The sequence below is a fragment of the Jaculus jaculus genome, chromosome 5 (assembly GCF_020740685.1).
Source record: "Jaculus jaculus isolate mJacJac1 chromosome 5, mJacJac1.mat.Y.cur, whole genome shotgun sequence".
Classification (NCBI taxonomy): Eukaryota; Metazoa; Chordata; class Mammalia; order Rodentia; family Dipodidae; genus Jaculus; species Jaculus jaculus.
This window is the reverse complement of record NC_059106.1, coordinates 41,596,042-41,616,289: the sequence shown is the minus strand read 5'-3', so window position 1 is coordinate 41,616,289 and position 20,248 is coordinate 41,596,042. Positions and strand designations below refer to the sequence as shown.

General features: G+C 40.4%; 1 protein-coding gene across 17 annotated transcripts in view; it reads right to left on the bottom strand.

Moving 5' to 3' along the window:
- Nucleotides 1-20,248, bottom strand: part of Camta1 (calmodulin binding transcription activator 1) — a 933,671-nt gene that overhangs the window by 886,386 nt on the left and 27,037 nt on the right. For 15 of the 17 annotated variants that reach the window (XM_045148752.1, XM_045148751.1, XM_045148756.1 and 12 more), the window contains 2 exons: nucleotides 13,133-13,202; nucleotides 7,582-7,700 (listed from right to left, as the gene is read on the bottom strand). In XM_045148752.1, coding sequence (XP_045004687.1) covers nucleotides 7,582-7,700; nucleotides 13,133-13,202 — 189 coding nt within the window. The remainder of the gene's footprint in view (nucleotides 1-7,581; nucleotides 7,701-13,132; nucleotides 13,203-20,248) is intronic. The other 2 variants (XM_045148755.1, XM_045148758.1) reach the window with 1 other exon arrangement.

Sequence of the window (20,248 nt, the reverse complement as noted above, 5' to 3'; positions counted from 1 at the left end):
ATGCAGGGATGGTTCAACATACGCAAATCTATAAATGTAATACATTACATAAATGGGTTGAAGGACAAAAATCACATGATCATCTCATTAGATGCAGAGAAAGCATTTGACAAAATCCAACATCCCTTCATGATAAAAGTCCTACAGAGACTGGGAATAAAAGGAACATATCTCAATATAATAAAGGCTATTTATGACAAGCCTACAGCCAACATATTACTAAATGGGGAAAAACTGGAAGCTTTTCCACTAAAATCAGGAACAAGACAAGGGTGTCCACTGTTCCCACTTTTATTTAATATAGTACTGGAAGTCTTAGCCATAGCAATAAGGCAAGAGACACACATAAAAGGGATACAAATTGGAAAGGAAGAAATCAAGTTATCATTATTTGCAGATGACATGATTCTATACATAAAGGACCCTAAAGACTCTACTAGCAAGCTGTTAGAGCTGATCAAAACCTACAGCAATGTAGCAGGATACAAAATAAATACACAGAAATCAGTAGCCTTCGTATATGCTAACAACAAACACACAGAGGATGAAATCAGAGAATCACTCCCATTCACAATTGCATCAAAAAAAAATAAAATACCTTGGAATAAACCTAACCAAGGAAGTAAAGAATCTATACAATGAGAACTTTAAAACACTCAAGCGAGAAATTGCAGAAGACACTAGAAAGTGGAGAAACATCCCTTGTTCCTGGCTTGGAAGAATCAATATCGTGAAAATGGCAATCTTACCAAAAGCAATCTACACATTTAATGCAATCCCTATCAAAATTCCAAAGGCTTTCTTCATGGAAATAGAAAAAACAATCCAAAAATTCATTTGGAATCACAAAAAACCTCGAATTTCTAAAATAATACTGAGCAACAAAAAAGAGGCTGGTGGTATCACCATACCTGATTTTAACCTATACTACAGAGCCATAGTAACAAAAACAGCATGGTACTGGCACAAAAACAGACATGTAGATCAATGGAACAGAATAGAGGACCCAGATGTAAGCCCAAGTAGCTATAGCCACCTGATATTCGATAAAAATGCCAAAAATACTCATTGGAGAAGAGACAGCCTCTTCAGCAAATGGTGTTTTGAAAACTGGATAAATATCTGCAGAAGGATGAAAATAGATTCTTCTCTCTCGCCATGCACAAGAATTAAGTCCAAATGGATTAAAGACCTTAACATCAGACCGGAAACTTTGAAACTGCTAGAGGAAAAAGTAGGGGAAACCCTTCAACATATTGGTCTTGGCAAAAACTTTCTGAATACAACCCCAATTGCTCAGGCAATAAAACCACAGATTAACCACTGGGACCTAATGAAATTACAAAGATTTTGCACCGCAAAGGACACAGTGAAAAAAGCAAAGAGGCAACCTACAGAATGGGAAAAAATCTTCGCCAGCTATATATCTGATAGAGGATTAATATCTAGGATATACAAAGAACTCAAAAAGTTAACTAATAAGGAATCAAACAAGCCAATCAAAAAATGGGCTAAGGAGCTAAATAGAGAGTTCTCAAAGGAAGAAATACGAATGGCATATAAGCACCTAAAAAAATGTTCTACGTCACTAGTCATCAGGGAAATGCAGATTAAAACTACATTGAGATTCCATCTCACTCCTGTCAGATTGGCCACCATCATGAAAACAAATGATCATAAATGTTGGCGGGGATGTGGAAAAAAAGGAACCCTTCTGCACTGCTGGTGGGAATGCAATCTGGTCCAGCCATTGTGGAAAACAGTGTGGAGGTTCCTAAAGCAGCTAGAGATTGATCTACCATATGACCCAGCTATAGCACTCCTAGGCATATATCCAAAGGACTCATCTCATTTCCTTAGAAGTACATGCTCAACCATGTTTATTGCTGCTCAATTTATAATAGCTGGGAAATGGAACCAGCCTAGATGTCCCTCAACAGATGAGTGGATAATGAAGATGTGGTACATTTATACAATGGAGCTCTACTCAGCGGTAAAGAAAAATGAAGTTATGAAATTTGCAGAAAAATGGATGGACCTGGAAAGTATTATACTAAGTCAGGTAACCCAGGCCCAGAAAGCCAAGCGCCACATGTTCTCTCTCATATGGGGATCCTAGCTGCAGATGACTGGGCTTCTGCGTGAGAATGAAAATACTTAGTAGCAGAGGCCAGTAAGTTGAAAAGGAGACATAAAGGGTGGAGAAAGGAAGGGAGGAGGATACTTAATAGGTTGATATTGTATATATGTAATTACAATGTTTGTAATGGGGAGGTAATATGATTGAGAATCGAATTTCAAATGGGAAAGTGTGGGGGTGGGGAGGGAGGGAATTACCATGGGATATATTTTATAATCATGGAAAATGTTAATAAAAATTAAAAAAAAAATTAGGAAACAAAAAAAAAAATTAGTAAGGGGGTAGAGAAATGGCTGAGCAGTTAAGGCACTTGCCTGGGAAGACTAAGGATCCAGGTTCAACTCACCAGTACCCTCATAAGCCAAATGTACAGGGTGGCACATGCATCTGTGGAGTTCGTTTGCAGTGGCTAGAGGCCCTGGCACACCCATTCTCTCTTTTTCTTTCTCTCTCCAACAAATAAACAAAATATTTTTTAAAACATTAAAAAAAAAAAGTAAAGCAACCACGTATACTGGTGTGTGCCTAAAATGTTAGCACTTGGGACATAGGTGGTGCATATGTCTGGAGTTCATTTGAAGCAGGTAGAGGTCCTGGCACCCATTCTCTCTCTGCCTCTCTCTGCTTACAAAAGATAGGAAGAACAAGAAAAAGGAAAGGAGTAGGAGGAAGAGAGGAGGAGAAGGAATAAATAGTAATAATAGTGTTGCTGCTCTTTGGAACAGAGGAGGGACTATAAGCCCCAAAGTCTATCTGGAAGGTCTCGACCCCCAGCCCTTCCTTTCCAGCTCACTGACTCCAAGGTGTCTCTGGTCCCTTCATCTGTGAGGACGATAAATAATACTCCTTCCAGGTTAACTCAAGGACTAAGTGAATATTCAGCAGACAGAGTGAGCCACCCCAGCATGCAGTACATGTTCAATGAGCATCACAATGATGGCTGCATTCTTCATCATCACCTCCTGGATGGTCTGCAGCACTATAGGAAGGTTTAGTGGCTAAGAAAACACAAACTAAAATTGATTCGCTTTTAGATACATTTCCCTAGCGAATGCAACTATTCAAGAAGAAAAGGATTTTATCTATTCTAGTGGTTTAGAAAAGGTTAAGATAAAAGCAGCTTAACTAAGTCAAAGATCACTCATCTTTGCAGTCTTCCTGTCAGAGACTTTCAGCTGCAGCAGACACTCAGAGATGACTTACACGCTAATCTCCACTCATTCTTTCTAATTCAGATACAAAGAGGTTTGCTGACTGCACTAATGTGGTTCACCTACCAGGTCTCTAATTAAAGCCTGGACAACAGCTAATAGAAGTAAAGTTCCTAGGGGGTTAGGGAGTACTTGTTTAGCATATGAAGCCCTGGTTCAATCCCAGCACTACACAAAAAGAAGAAAGTTCCCGGGAATGAATGAGCACCACAAGAAGTTAAGCTCAGAACCAAATTCTACCAAATGACCAAATGACTTCATGCTTTTCTACCTATTTGCTCATCTCTAAAGGGAATACTACCCACATTACTATATTATAAGACTTAGAAATAATTACAGGAAATATCCAGTCATTAGCAAAAATCGGTGCTCAACAAATGGTGATATTTCATTGGATAAGCACAATTTCCTCTCCCTCTCCCAACACACAGAGTATAAAACCTGGGTTTGGGGGGGGGGTTGCTGGAGAGATGGCTTAGCGGTTAAGGCCCTTGCCTGTGAAGCCTAAGGACCTAGGTTTGACTCCCCAGAACCCACATAAACCAGATGCACATGGTGGTGCATGTGCCTGGTGTTCATTTACCGTGGCTACAGGCCCTGGTACACCCATTCTCTGTCTGTCTGTCTCTCTCAAATAAATAAAAACTTATTTTAAACTGGACTTTCTCAAATAACCACATATTTGAACACAAGTCCAAGTAAAGGAACTATATAAAAGTAAACGGGAATCCCATTACACCCCAGAGTTCAACTGAAAGCACTTGGCCAAGTAAAGACCAAAGAACACAGGAGGGGCTGGAAGGATTGCTTAGTGGTTAAGGCACTTACCAACAAAGACAAAGGAACTAGGTTCGATACCCAGTACCCATGTAAAGCCAGGTGTACAAGGTGGCATATGCATCTGCAGTTAGTTTGCAGTGGCTAGAGGCCCAGGAGCACCCATTCTCTCTATCTCCTCCTCTCTCTCTCAAGTAAATAAATAAATAAGTAAATAAAAATTTCTTGAAAAGAAAGAATATGGTCAGGGTGTGGTGGCGCACGCCTTTAATCCCAGCACTCGGGAGGCAGAGGTAGGAGGATCGCCATGAGCTCAAGGCCACCCTGAGACTATATAGTGAATTCCAGGTCAGCCTGAGCTAAAGAGGAGGAGAGGGGAGGGGAGAGAGGAGAAAGGAGAAAAAGGAAAGGAAGATAGATATGGAGAAGGCCCACAGCTGTTATGCCCCCAGGCAAACTCTGCACACAGGCTGCATGGACTGCAATGGAAAACACAACTCTACCACGCACTGAACTGCTCTCAGGCCCTCATGTCTCCTCCAATGGGAGCCCTTGTCCCAGGAATAGGGACCTGAAAAATGCAACTTTTGTACACTACTACTTCTCAGTACAAACCCTCAACCAGAATACAGCCATCTGGTCCACTCCAGAAGGAAAACAGTCTCATAACAATGGCAGTGTGACCACACTTTACCTCATGAGTGAGTACAGGAACTTTATAGGAATGTAGACTGTAGAGTAGGAAGGATTTTCCTCACCTGGGACAACAAAGCCCCACTGAAAGGCAAGTCCATCAAACTACTTTTCTTCAGGTTTTATGTCAACATGATGGACAAGAGGACGAAGAAATAGGAAGATGCCAAAACCCAACAAAACTGAGTAAGTGTGCCCTCTAATCACTGTACTACTTGTTTTGTTCCTCCTGTGAACCAGACCAGCTTTTAAAAACAAGATCAGGGCTGGAGAGATGGCTTAGTGGTTAAGTGCTTGCCTGTGAAGCCCAGTTCGAGGCTCAGTTCTACAGGACCCATGTAAGCCAGATGCACAAGGTGGCGCACGCATCTGGAGTTTGTTTGCAGTGGCTTGAGGCCCTGGCACGCCCATGCTCACTCGCTCCCTCTCTCTCTCTCTCTCTCTGCTTCTTTCTCTATCACTCTCAAATAAATAAATAAAAATTTAAAAAAAAAAAAAAAAACAAGATCAGTGGTAAGGCACCATCACCACAATGCCTTAAGGAAAACAGCTCCTGATCCCCATCTTCCACATCACACCTAATTCTCCTCTTCTTCCTAAAGCCAAGAAATGAGCAGAAACAGCAACCAGACTCCACCACACAGAAATACAGGCCGGGCTTAAACTTAAGTCTTCTATAGTTTTATCTGCTGAGCTGACAAATTAATGAAACCACCAGTGGCGATGGCAGCCATGAATACTGCTTCATCCTTAGTAACACCCCTCCTTCTACTACATCCATCTGCTGCTGCAGCTGTCACTCACACAATACCACCCCTTTTTATCTAGAGCTCCCCCCCACCCAGTTCAGATGGTGTGCATCTTCCTTTCTATGACTCTAACAACAGAAAAGACGGTGTGCATCTTCCTTTCTATAACTCCAACAACAGAAAACCACAGTCTCCGGCAGTGTGTGCACCAGAAAACAGAGCAACTTCTGTGTCTTTAGTCTAATCCTCATTTCCTGACACACATGGTAGTGCACACCTGAAATTCATCCCTCAGAAGGCCAGGGCAGTAGAAGAGGATCACAGGCTCCATAGCAAGGTCCTTTTTCCCCAAAACAAAGTCATTTACTCATATTTTATAATATATTAGAAAGTAGAATGCTTAATTTAAGTACATGAGAGATGAAAGGTATTGCTTAAAAGTTCCAAAACAGTTTACACCACTGATCTTATTACTCTACCAACAAACTTCTGACATTGCTATACCCACTTTGGCCATAATCTTAATCATTAGATAATTTCTAAGTTGAAATATAACTTAAAATTGTAACTACACTGTTGACTTCATATGAAATTTAACACCAGAGAGCATGCTTATTAAGTAGTTTTGACAATTATAAACTAGAAATCATGTATAAAAATATGGCATCAAATATATGTTTTAAGGAATACAAAGAAACAATTTCTGAATAATTCATAAGCTAGTAATTAATGCCTCAAAGGCTTCAGAAGTACATTATTCTGGGGTAAAAGTGACAATATATTTGCTTTATTTCCATGTCTAACGTGTATGAAATCATTAAATAAAATCACTGGTCAAAACCACCGGCTTCTAAGATAGCTTGATGGCAGGTCAAAGCTAAATTATCTATGCGGCAGGTATCACTTAGGTAAATAATGAAGATGCATATATTCCTTATGCTGAGATTTCAACATAGTTGATACAAAATGACAAAACTGTAAGGTTCTTGTGAGTATTTAAATCAGAAACTTGTGCTAAGTAAGAAGCTTTCGCCCACATGTCCTCCCCCGAAAATCAAAACAAAAGCACAGAGGGAAGAAACTGGCACCAAAGAACCTTTCAAGATTAAGGTCCTCAGCATCCAAAAAAGCCAAGTGCCCAACAGGAGGAGCAGCTCTGTTACCTAGCTTGAAAGTAGTGAACCAGCAATATAAAGGATTTAGGATAACTTGGCAACACCACCACCAGCCACCTGAATTAAAGAAGTGTCATCCATACCTGATGGATACACACCTGACTCTCACCACAACACTTAAGCTTTACCTAAATTAAAATGAACACATACTTGATTCTTGTACTACCACATGGATGGCTCTTACCCTAAGTTAAATGTTCAGATTTCACACTAAAAAGAGGGCAAAGCAATATACTAAAATATTAACAATCAATCCTAGACTAAAGATTACCAAAAAAGGAAAGGTCACCCAAGAAGATAAACCTTTCTTCTTTCTACTCCATCAGTCTTATTTCTTACCTGCATGTCAAACCACCCATTCTCCAATCCTAATAGAAATCCCTACTCTCAAGGTAAAGCGGCCACTTCTCAAAGCACTCTTCAAAGAGGACTATGGAGCATGTCCTCAAGTCTACAGAAACTTCCTATTTCAAAACACTATGTTCTGTGAAGCCCTAGGCTGTTAGTACTTCATCCATGATAACACAGAACCAGGTTCGGCTAAAATATGAGGGGGTAACTCACCCAAATACAAGGTGCCAAAAGGCAAGACACACAAGCACAGACAGGCATGCTGGTTTAGTTGACACCACATGCACTTTTCAACTTTACGGCAGCCGAGCAGATCAGAGATCAGGACACTGGTTTCTGTCAGATCCAGACGAAGCAGTCCTCTCATTGACAAGCTCCTTATTCAATACACTGGATTTAAAGCTAACATAAAGTAGCACTAGGCAAAGCCACCTACTATGTTTACACTTACAATAGTTAGACCCTAGAAACTCAGGTTTACCTACCTCATTCGTGTTCCAGCGGTGCCGCTCCCGAGGTAAGCTTGAGCACTTCGGCAGACATTCAAGCAGCTTTTTCGGTAAAAAGATTTTTACATGACTACTATTGCTGTTCCCATGATCATCTATAAAGAAGAAAACAATAAATTCAGACGATGAAAGACAAAAGCCTCCTTTAAGTACATTGACAAGGTCAGAGCAGCAGCTTGGTTTAGTGGCTATAAAACCAAGGGCATCACAGGGCCTATTCCTCGGTGGCACCCATGGACACTCCTGTTAAATGGCTGTAGCAGGAATCTGGCCTTGAGGCCCTAAGCTAGGGTTGAGCTTTGCTCCATGGCTCCAGCACAAGCGAGCACACAGGGAGTATCCCACAACTGGCCAGAGCCAGAGTCTAACTGTTAAAAGCTCTTCCCCAGGGCTGCCGTGAAGCACCATACCATACCAGCAGTATACAAGACTTAACCTCACCAAATCAGATTCTTTAATTAACCAGTGAAAATATTTCACATTTTTGGATAAGAACTACAGTAACATGTGACTATTTTATTCACATACTAGATACTATTTCATCCCCTAAATGCAAATAAGATTAGTCTTTTCCAAAGCAAGTCACCAATCTCATGAGGAATTGAAACCTGCAGTTAACTCCCAGGTAATATAGAAGCAGGTATTTCTAGACTGCACCTAACAACATATCATTGTAATTAACTTATTTACATGTATATATCTGTACAATTAATTTATTTTACCAAATATAGCTCTTGTAAATGACATACAGAAAAAACTAATTACTTTTTAGACTAGACAGTATATCTTAACTACTAGATGCTTCCTACATCATTGTTTCCCATAACTTTTATTCACATGTCATTTACTACTTCACTCCTTTAAAACCATTACCCTGCCTGGCTCAAAATTCCTTGCCAGTTGTAGCAAATTTAGGTCAAAGTTTCAAATTACCCACTTCAATTTTTTTTAATCCCCAAGCTGTCTGAAGGGCACAATGCCTGAATACTGAGGATAGCACATGACACATCAAGGACTGAACACGCTCCAGTCACGCAGTTCTATCAACTGATTCTGATATTAACAAGACAGAATAAAGTGCTGAACTCGGAGTTAAGAGCCCAAGATTTCTGGCCTAGTTCTGCTACTTTCTAATTGTGTGACCTTGGGTAAGTTACTTAATGTTTTCTGTTTTTTAAATCATTTACTAGAGAAGTAGAGATTGCTTGAGTTCTCCTATAGGTACAAGCCCCTATAAAACTACTGCTCAGTGACTAAGCATGCCTTACCATCCAGCAACCTTACACAGGTATACAGGCATTGGTTGATAATATTGAAAGTGAAGTACAACAATATATTTTTCAGTTATTTACTGTAATTTTAATAGTGTTGTTTTTTGGAACATGTAAAAAAAAAAAGAATAAAAAATATTCTCTAAGCTGGGTGTAGTGGCGCATGCCTTTAACCCCAGTACTCAGGAGGCAGAGGTAGGAGGATTGCTATGAGTTTGATGTCAGCCTGGGATTACACAGTGAGTTCCAGGTCAGCCTGGGCTAAAGTAAGACCCTACCTTGAAAAATAAAGTAAAAAAAAAATTTTTTTAATATTACCCAGGGCTGGAGAAATGGTTTAGCAGTTAAGGAGCTTGTTTGCAAAGCCAAAGGACCCAGGTTCAATTCTCCAGAATCCACATAAGCCAGATGCACAAGGTAGCATATGCATATGGAGTTCATATGCAGTGGTTGAAGGCCCTGGTACGCCCATTCTTTCTCCCTCCCTCTCTCTCTCTCTCTCTCTCTCTCATAAATAAAAATTAAAATAAAATAAAATTGATATAAAAATATTGCCTAAGGTCTCAAAACCTTCTCCAACTATTTACCATCTGATTAACACACTGCTTCTTCTTATACAGATCTTAAAAAGAAAAGTATTGGGCATAGAAATTGTAACTTCTCAAAAAATCTTACTTAGAAACCAGATGGAAATATTCAACTTTGAGAAAATTTACAGAAAGTCTCATTAATTACTAATATAAAACCTTGTCATTTTATGTGCCCATGCATGCTCCCTGCACCTCACCCTCCCCAGTGTACATGGGCCATCAAACTTTACAACACAGCAGACCAAATCACAGGAGCTGTACCTCCCTTCTCTCTACCCCTAACGTAGTTTTATTCTCATTTCTTAAACATCCCTAGGATATTTACAATTTTGAAAGTAGAGGTGAAATTTTAAGATCTCTATTCAACTCAAATATTCAGTATTCCACGGTATCTTTTCTGAAAGGAGCACTGGCTCAGGTGCTCAATTGATGAGCTCAGACCTTACATATGAACAATCATCTCCTTGAGAACGCTATTTGTTTAAAGTAGAACAGACTATTAAAGCCTGTAGTCTAGCTTTATTTATGATCAAAATCTGATGCTAATATCCTATCCCTTTAGCCTCTTTAAGAAATCTAGCTGGGGCTGGAGAGATGGCTTAGCAGTTAAGGCACATGCCTGCGAAGCCTAAGGACCCAGGTTCAATTCTCCAGGTCCCATGTAAGCCAGATGCACATGTTGGCGTATGTGTCTGGAGTTCGTCTGCAGTGGCTAGAGGCCCTGGTGTGCTCATTCTCACGCCCCTCCCCCAGCCCATCTCTAATAAATAAAGGTAAATCAGAAAAATAAAAAATAAAAAAATCTAGCTGCTCTGCAAGTGTCTCTCTTCTCAACAGCACAACTAGCTGCTACAGAAAGATTCAGTCTTCTGCTCTGATATGGGATCAGGCAGTGGTGATTCAGTCCAAAGATCTTTAAAGAGGAAAAGCAAGCAAATGCTGTGTAAGCCCTGTCTCAATCAAGTTTCTGAATATAGCACTTCATGGGGACATGCAGCCAGGGGTTAAAACAGAATAAAAGTATGACAGGCCAATGGGTTCCCCTTAATCAGTTCTTAAACTGCCATTTCCAGAATTTTAAGCCCATGCTAAATCAACTGGATGTTTGAAGAAAGAATGAGTAAGTTTTCCCACTGTGCATCATGAAGATGGCAATTCCATAGTGGAGACTGAATTACTCAAAAAACCAAAATGCTACTAAAACTCATACTTTCAAATCTACAGTTGGAAATTAGTTTAATGATGGAACACTTGCCTAGCAAACACAAGGTCTTAAAAGTTTGATCCCCAGCAGAAAAAAAAAGAAAAAAGAAAAAGAAAAAAAAAAGCCAGGCGTGGTGGCACACACCTTTAATCCCAGCACCTGGGAGGCAGAAGCATGTAGATTCCCATGAGTTCGAGGCCACCCTGAAATTACATAATGAATTCAAGGTCAGCCTGGGCTGGAGAGAGACCCCTACCTTGAAAAAAAAAATTCAATGTCTCTGGTTAAAACATGTACCATGAAATTTTGTTTGCACACTATAGAACTGCACACATAGTAAAATACTCACAAAAAATGTTTTTAATTAAAAGCTACTGTTTAATGTTTTAGAATAGTTATAAATGATTAATTAATTAAACATGTATGCTAATTTTAAAATCCAGATAGTATAAAGGAGTTAGTAAGATTAAGGTATAAACCCTGTCTCAACTGTATCTCTGTATTCACTGCAAACAGTCAAACTTTGACACTGCGAAGTGGGAGTGTCAACCAAAAGACAGAAAGACATTTTATTGTCATTATCTAGCAAAACCCACATGTGATATAGGACTTTTCAAAATAGTTCTCTAATCAACTTCACAATAAAAACATAGCAAGCAAAGCTCTTGGAAGTGGCAGACGTGTGTGTGGCTGACAGCTATAATTCTACAGAATGAAACATTCTTCCTAATCAACCTTCAGGTATTTTCTAAAAGATAATCTTAGAGTCATAGTATAATTTAGCTAAATCTTTTCATAATATACAAAAATGTTCACTCAGTTAGTGAGAAAAAGAAGAATTCTGGGCTTTGCCCTGCTCGTGCCTTCTCATGGGCAGGAAGTAGCTCTTTACACTCTCCTCTTCCCTGCTCTTAATCTCATAAAGTCTCTCTTAACTTTTTCTTTAATGTGGAACTCTTTCCTTCAGCTTTGTTTCTAAAAACTGAGGTCCACGCTGACAAATCCTTGATATAAATTATCCAAAGAAAGGTATTTGCCCTGTTCCTCAGGACACTCTGATGTTTTAATTCAAGTATTTTAACTCTAACCCAGTAACAATGTCTCCACTTTACTTTGATTGAAAATAAAAATTAGAATCATCTTGGTCCTATGAATACAAGACCACCAGGATTCACCAACCTCTCTCCATCTAGACTGAACTGGTGTTAACAATGAATCCAACCGCTACATCTTAGTGCAAATATATTTGGTCAACAACTTGGGAGCGGTAAAATTAAAAGGAAGCACTACAATTCTCTGTTTAGTTCTAACTGTTCTGTGCTTAAATTTAATGAGTAGGGCAGAAACAGAGAGGAAACATCAGCACACACTGTGCTGTTCCAGTCAGCACAGGGCTCACTGCAGTACACACTGCTGCCACTCACCACAGACCTTCAAATCACTGCTCATAGAATAAATATTAATTAAGCATCAACTATGTGCCAAACATTGATCCAAGTCTGCACTATTCTTGTCCAGACAGTCTCCAACATTAATTAAACCAATTGGAATTACTCAGAGAGATTTTTAAAGCAGAAAAAAAAAAAAGGAAAGAGAAGAAAATGATAATTTTAAGTTTAAAAAAATCACTAGCTTTGTTATTCAACAGCTTTTCCCCTCATCCTCGAGCTGCAAGAGCATCACATCTTATTCTTCCTATTTTTAGCTGGCCCAGATTTACCTTTTTCCTGTCATTCATGTTACTAAATTTCTGGTCCAGGTTTAGTATGACTCCTAACTCAGGTTCAATATACTTCTATTAATCTACATTTACATTTTCAATCTAAAATATGTGGGGGAAATAAAGTAGGAGCCCAGAAGCCTTGCAATCCATCACATCACAATTTAGGCTCTGGGATCCTCTCCTGTGTTTTCTCTCTCAATTTCTACTTTGGCTACATGGGACCAGCCTTTCTACTTTCTCTATCACTTAGAGGTCAACATGAGTGGAGCTCTACTATGCCAGACACCCAAAAAGGACTTGACCTTGTGTTCTCTCAGTTAATCCCATAAAAATAAATTCCTAATTACCCCCACTATGCAAATTAGGAACCTGAGGCAGAGAATAATATCCTCAAGGTCCACAGTTCTAAGTGGTTCAACTGGGATTTAAAAATGGCCTCTGGCTTCCCCCACAATGCCACACTGTTCTTGCTCCATGTCATCTGGTGCTGGACTCTAGAATGACACAAGTGTTGGCAGAGTGCTCAGAGCCCTCACAGAAGGAAGGTCCATGAGGAGAGCACTGTTGGTGCTACCCCCAAAGGATTAAGTAACTCAGCTAAGATCACACACTAGGTAGATGCAGAACCCAGGCCTTCTAGGTACTGGTCAAGGCTGTTTTAACTACACTATGATGGAGGAAATATTCTCACTGCCAAGCCCACCCCTTCCTGTAAGTCAAAAGCTTTTTCAAATCCTACCTTCTATAGGTGGCACGGTGTTGAGAACACAGTAGGTGCTAGTTCCGCAGAATACACTTTGGGAAACGCTCTAAGGAAACAGAAAATAAAATGTGAAACTAATCTTTGAAAGAGATATATTTTCTGGCTCTTCTGTGATATTCCTGCCAAAGATGCAAAACCTAAATCTAGTCACAAGGAAGCATCAGACAAATCTAAAATGAGAAACATTCCACAAAAGGACTGGCCTAAAATCATCAGGGTCAAGGTCACAAAGGTGAAAATGAATTGAACTGTTCTGTTTAAAGGAGAGACAGAACAGACACAGAGCATGTCCCAAGATTCTGACTGGATTAAAAAAATTTTTTTTAATTTTTAAAAAGGTCAAAACTGACATCAAATTTGAGGATTAGATATTAGAAATGCTTCAGTGTTAATTTCAATCTTGATTATTATTGTTATGAAAGGAGGCGTTTGTTGTTTGTAAGAAACACATGAGACAGTAACAAAAATGTTGGCCACTGCTTTAAAGGGTTTTGTAAAAGTGCTTTGCACTGTAGGCTGAAAACTATTTCCAAACTTAATGTATTAAAACTATCTATGCTAATGAGAACATGCATTACTTGTGCAATTTTTTAAATGGGACACATATGCTATACACACACTTTTTATTAAAAACTAAAGCCAATGTCACATTCATTTTGCAGTCATTCAATATCATCATTATTAACCAAATTCCAGTAACATGCCCAACACCCAACTCATATAAAACCAACTGGGTACCAACTGGCAGTATGGCAGAAGGAGTGAGACAGGACGATGTCCAAAGACTAGGTCTCTGTTTTCAGGCACTTCATTCAGGTAAAATTAAAGTTGTCATTTAAAAACTTACACAATGGGAAAAAAATTTTTTTTAATTACACAATGGAAACTTTAAAAAGAAAACAAAAAAAATTGGATCTTGCCAGCCAATTATTTTAAATCATAAGAGTAACTTTTTTTGTTTGGTTATAGTGTGAAACTTTAGATTATTTATCATACATTATATAAACCACACACTGTTGTACTTGGAAAAAGCAAAAGTATTTTATAAGTTACACAATCACCCTTAACATTTTATATTTAAAATATAGAGTTCAGCTCTACTACTTACTACCTGTCCGTGGGAAGTGAGTGTCTCACTGACATTACTTCACAGTGACACTCCTCTTCTATCTCACAGGCAGGTGGAAGAACCAAACTACCCAAGTTCCCTAAGTTCAAAACTGTAAAACACCACTGTTGCTCTGTTAACAAGGATAATTTTTAACAATCTTAACTTTGTGTGTGAGAGAGAAAGAGAGGGAGAGAGGGAGAGAAACAGAGAGAGATGTGTGTGGTGTGTAAGAATGTGGGCACATATGTCTTGAAATGCATACAGAGGTCCAAGGTAACTTCAAGTTTTGGTCCTCACTTTCCACCTTTTTTGAGGCAAGGTCTCTTGTTCATGGCAGCATATGCCAGGCTAGCTGGTGTATGAGCTCCCAGGGGTCCTCCCGCTCCCGCCTCCCATCTCACCAGAGGAGCACTGAGATGACAAGCACACTCCATAACATCAAGCTTTATGTGGATTTTGAGGATCTGAACTCAGGTTGTCATGTGTGCAGCACTTTTACACTTCTACCCACTGAACCATCTCCCCAGCCCTATCAATCTTAATATTTTCTAAAAGCAAACAAGATTTGACTAAAGTTTTAGGACAAACGGTGTTAAAATATGACTAAAATAAACTTCCATGAATGTTTAGTTTTCGTCTCCCTTTCATCCAATGAGCAAGTGCATCTAAAATCAAAATCCTTTAGGACTCCTAGCTACCAGGATCTAGTTCCTTAATTCTTTTTTTTTTTTAGTTCCTGGAAAATTCTTGTTCTAGAACTTTTTGACTCTCTTTTTCTCCATTTGATGTAATCAACAGTAACCACTTGTTGTAACATCTAGATCAGGATGTTCGTTCTAACCATGACCACGAACATGCAGTTACAGGCAATGATGCAAACCAGTGGGCGTGAAGTGAGCAGAACCCCACCTTGCTGTAACGACAGCTTGCCAGCCACACAGACGTTTTCTCATTGCGTAACCTCAGAGTTAAACATGAGGTTTTTCCATGTCAAAAAGAATGTCTCAAACTCAAGGATTAACCTTATCTGTTAGCAAAATCAAATAGCATTCAATGACTACTTTCAAGACCTCTTACAACAATCTTAAGCCAAAAGTTTAAAAGTCACTGGAGTTCAACATACTGATAAACAGCTTCTCAGAGAACCGACCATCACCCCCAAGTTACTGTGACAGTAAATTAGTGGCAAAACATCTCAAGTAACAAAGGGAAGAGCTAAGCACTACAACCACATACATGACAGCAATGTTGTGGACAAAATCCAGACACACTTCCTCCCAGAATTGGCAGAACAGTCTCAGAAACTAGGAAAGAAACTCACCAAGTTGAAAGTAAGTAATCTGAACCTCAGAAGCTTCAGGTTTTCAAAGCTAAGAAGTAAGAGAAGGAATACTACAGAACAGCCGTCATAGTCAGATATCTGTGTTGGGCCCTGCTGACACTACAGAGTAGCTAGCCATCGTGGTCAGATGTCCTGTGCCAGGGGCCCTGCCCATGCTACAGAGCAGCTGTTGTGGTCAGATGTCCTGTTTCATGCTTTCACAGGACCATATTCTCTAGATGCCTTTCTGCAATAGCTCAGTGGCTCAGCCCCAGACAAAAGGATTCTAGGGCTAGAGATGAATTAGCAGGTAAGGTGCTTGCCTGCAAAGCCTAAGGACCCATGTTCAACTCTCCAGGTCCCATGAAAGCCAGACGCACAAGGTGATGCAAGCACACAAGGTCGCACATGCACACAAGGTGGTACCTGTGTCTGGAGTTCAATTACAGTGCCTGGAGGCTCTGGCGTACCCCCTCTCCCTCCCATTAAAAAAAGAAAAAAAAAAAAAGGCCAGTCTGTTGGGCTTGCCTCAAAAAAAAAAAAAAAAAAAAAGACTCTAGTACCAAGACCTGCCTAGCACAAACAGTCCATCCCAGTTCCCCCACTTACTGCTGAGAAGTTGGGGCAAATCTGCCTCTCAGAATAACACAGCACAGGGTGAAAGCAGAGGTGTGTGTGTTCAAGTCCACCTACAACAGCAGTTCTGCTGCTCTCCTTGGCTAACTACATAGTCTGACCAGGCTGACAGTCCTTCAGGACTTAGGATTAAGCAACCCCTGGGCTCATCAGGACAGTCTTTTCAACTCCCACAGAACACATTCCTCTCTACTATAACTCTTTCCATTTGCTCTACAAATATAAAAAGAGTGCCTGCCTGCCACGTGCCAGTCACTGTAGGGAGTTGAGACCCAACAGTGAGGGTCCTGCACTCATGGAGGGACACTATAGAGGGACAAGGCAGACAGACAGTAACTATGATGCTGGGTTCATCGTGGGGCTATAAAGTGGTACATTACTACAAAAACTCAGAAGCATTTTTTTCAATGCTCTGAGTATATAGTCACGGTGGAGGGAAGGCAATGCTTGATTAAAACATCAAGAAACTGGTATTCCATCATTAACTAAACCAGTATGTGACAGCAGTACCCAAGAGGGAAAATGCAAGGACTCTTTAAAATACATCCCCTGCTTTCAGAAAGTATACTGATGGGTTGAGATAATAGTGAAATAATATGAGAAAATAACACTTTGCTTGTAAAAGGCCACAATGGTAGCAGTGTATAGACCAACACCATCAGTGCTGAAGGTGAGGCCTCTCCTCAGAGCACAGGACCAAATACTACGGATAGGCACTCTGATTATATATGTGCATAGTTTTTGGACAGTGGGTTAATGAAGCAAAATGCTATAAAATAAAAAGTGATCTAAGGTTTTAAGCAGAGAAATAGCAGGATGAAAACTGTATTTACAGATCTTCAGAATAAAGACTGAGGATGTTTAATTCTCCACAGAGCACCTTTAAAGCTAATGGAGAATCCACAACTTATTAAATCAAAGAGGGAGAGAGGCCATATTGAATGCAATAAACCACTGTACCAATTACAAGTGATACATTAAACATTTTTGTCACCTCCTCTATCAAGACTTAGATTGAGTCTTGAAATGCATGGCCACTGCATGCAGCACTGGTATAAGCAATCACATTACAGCGGAGTCTGAAACTGTCAGCAGCCTCACTGATCACCAGTCTTACTGGCATTCCAGGCAGACATACTAACTCACAGACCCAGCTGCAGGACACCTCAAATTTCATCAATACCTAGTACTTGAGCTCAAGTGACATCCAGAACACATGTCCCTTGTAAACTACCTACCTGCTCACCACCACAAAGTGCCTTTGGCCATCTTCCACCTTGTGGCAGGAGGCTTCCTAAGTGTGAGGCTGCTCTGCACTGAGACAGATGAAGAGGGGCATAGACGCATGTCCACAGTTTTTAGGTGCCAGGCCTGTTAAGTGGCCCACTTCTGTGCTCTCAACTAATGATTAAGAACTGGGCCACAAAAACATTCCTAATTTCAAGGGCAATCAGGAAAAGCCCAGAAGTGCAGACAAGTTCAGGATCAGCTAGCAGCATGAACATTCCATTAGTAAACTGCCTTTTAATTACAGAAGAAATATCTTCTATCAATCTAAAACTCTCTTCTACATCAAACCTAAGGTTATGCAGCATCTAAAACCATCTTCTCTGATCATCATTTTTCTAACGTACTTAACATCAGATTATAACAAGGACATCCTCACAGGGGTATCTGCCCTGGTCACTCCAGTAGCTGCAGTGCTTTGTTTGTTTGTCTCTTTCAAGCACTGCCCTCCCTCTGCTAGTGTAGCTCTACTGCTTCCATCCTTCGATCCCTAGACAAGTGCTATGCCTTGGTGCTCCTGCCACTGACACAGGGGCCTATCAGCAGCCATGAACTCAGTCTAGCAATGCTACAGAAATGTTTTAGAAGGACCTAGATCCCTTAGTCACCCAAGAAATCAGGCAATATGACTAACACTACTTCAGGCCCTGAGAAAAACTGGGTAGAGGTACTCAATGGTTGTCAAGGATACTAAAATTTCTGGCTACAGCACAAGCCTGCTAAATAAGAAAGTACAATGTCTGTCAAAAAACATGCATTAGAGACACTCCATAAAATGGGGTCAGTGATATCTGAGAGTGAATAACCAACAGTTACTTGGAAACACAAGCAGCTCATCCTTTTCCTGAATCACAAAAGGTTAACGGGGAAAAGTGTACATGTAGTTCCATACAAAAATATTTTGTCCTCGTATATTGCATTTTTCAAAAAGTTGTCAATACCCTATATCAGCCCATAATATTAAAACACTCCTGTAAAATGGAGACCAAATGAGGACATGCACTTGCATTAAAAGGAGCAAGTAGCCTGGAGAGATGGCTCAGTGGTTTAAGGGCACATGCTTCAAAGGGGCACATCTAGAAGGCAGCATTTTCCTTCTCCTGTTGCAAACAAAACACAACAGTGAGAAGGCAGCCACTAATGGAAGTGGAAGACAGACCGTTTTAGACTCTCAGAGTTCAGTACCTGGAATGGACCTCAAAAGCCAACAAGTAGCTTTATCACAAGACAGATGGGCACCCAAGCAGCTTACAGGAGCTAGTTCTAGAATATACCAAGCCTAATTTATGGCCTGGAGATATATGTAAAAGTGTATTTAAAGTAGTTCAGGATTTTTTTTTTTTAATCTTTCCAGCAGAACATAGAGGCACATGCTTTTAGTTCCAGCAGTCAGGAAGCTGAGGTAGGAGGATCACCATAAGTTAGTTCTAGGTTAGCCTATGCAAGAGTGAAAACCTGCCTTGAAAAACCTTAAAAATAAATAAATAAATAAAAACTTTCCCAATAGGAATCATATTATCATTGGAATTTTCATAGGTTAAATGTGTCAAGGAATTCAGAATATTCAACAGTCAAAAAAGATCAAGCAGCATTTAATAAATATCCTCATTTGTACAAATACAAACAAACTCAAAATAACCACATTCAAAAGCCAGGCATGGTGGCACACGCACTCAGGAGGCAGAGGTAGGAAGATCCCCAAGAGTTCAAGGACACCCTGAGGCTCCATAGTGAATTCCAGGTCAGCCTGGGCTAGAGCAAGACCCTACCTCAAAAAGGAAAAAAAAAAAAAATTACATTCAAGAAACCACAAGGTAAGATTTTTAAATTACCCTGTTTCAGAAGTACATAATCCTAACAGATTTTTCATCCCTCAAAGATAGAGATAAAGCATCAGTAGAGTCAATGCAACGGACCAGGCCCTCAACCTATGCATGGTCACAAGCACCATGCACCTGTCACAAGCACTCCCATAAAAATCCTTAATTTTATCCCGTGAGCTGAAGCAGACACTGCAGCTATTCTAGAAAGGGCATGAGGCAAGTCCGGGCACTTGGCCGAGGGCCCTGGCGGGGACAGATCAGGCTCCTTGCACTGCTCTGGGCTATCTCCACAGACTACAGAAACGCTGCTCCACAAGGAAAGTGCCCAAGAGTCAGTGCAGGAGAAGAAAGCAGGCTGCCTGGCTGCACTAAGTAGCCTCGCAGAGCACTGGTAACGGAAGCGGGGAAGCAAGCATCCTACAGGACAGTAAGCAAGGAAGAGAATGCCACTGCGTGCATCTGGATCTTGACCTAAAGGTTTTCTGTGCTTCTCATTTTTTGCTCCATGAACCAGACCATTTATCACCTCAGTCTACAGCCCCAAAACGAAAACCTCATCAAAACTGAGACAGAATGACACTGTTTCTCGTACCGGAATGATGAGGCATCCCCTAAGAAAATGGCAGCCACACTCTCCTGAGTGAAGTGGGCCTCATTTGATCTGAGCACAGTCAGAGCTAGGAAGGAAGCCAAGGCACATTGGGAAGGCCAAGAGGTTTTTTAACAAAGTCCATACACACCCACTCACCTACTTTCCAGCCAGGAGAGGCTCCACGACCTACATTCCTAGCGTGGTTCCCATTAAACTACTCACAGTTCCACAAGCTTAATTATCAGGCTGCCGAGACCAGTGAATATCTGAGGTGACAAACCAGAAAGAGAAGAAAGAGAGCTAAAAAGTGACACACTGGCAC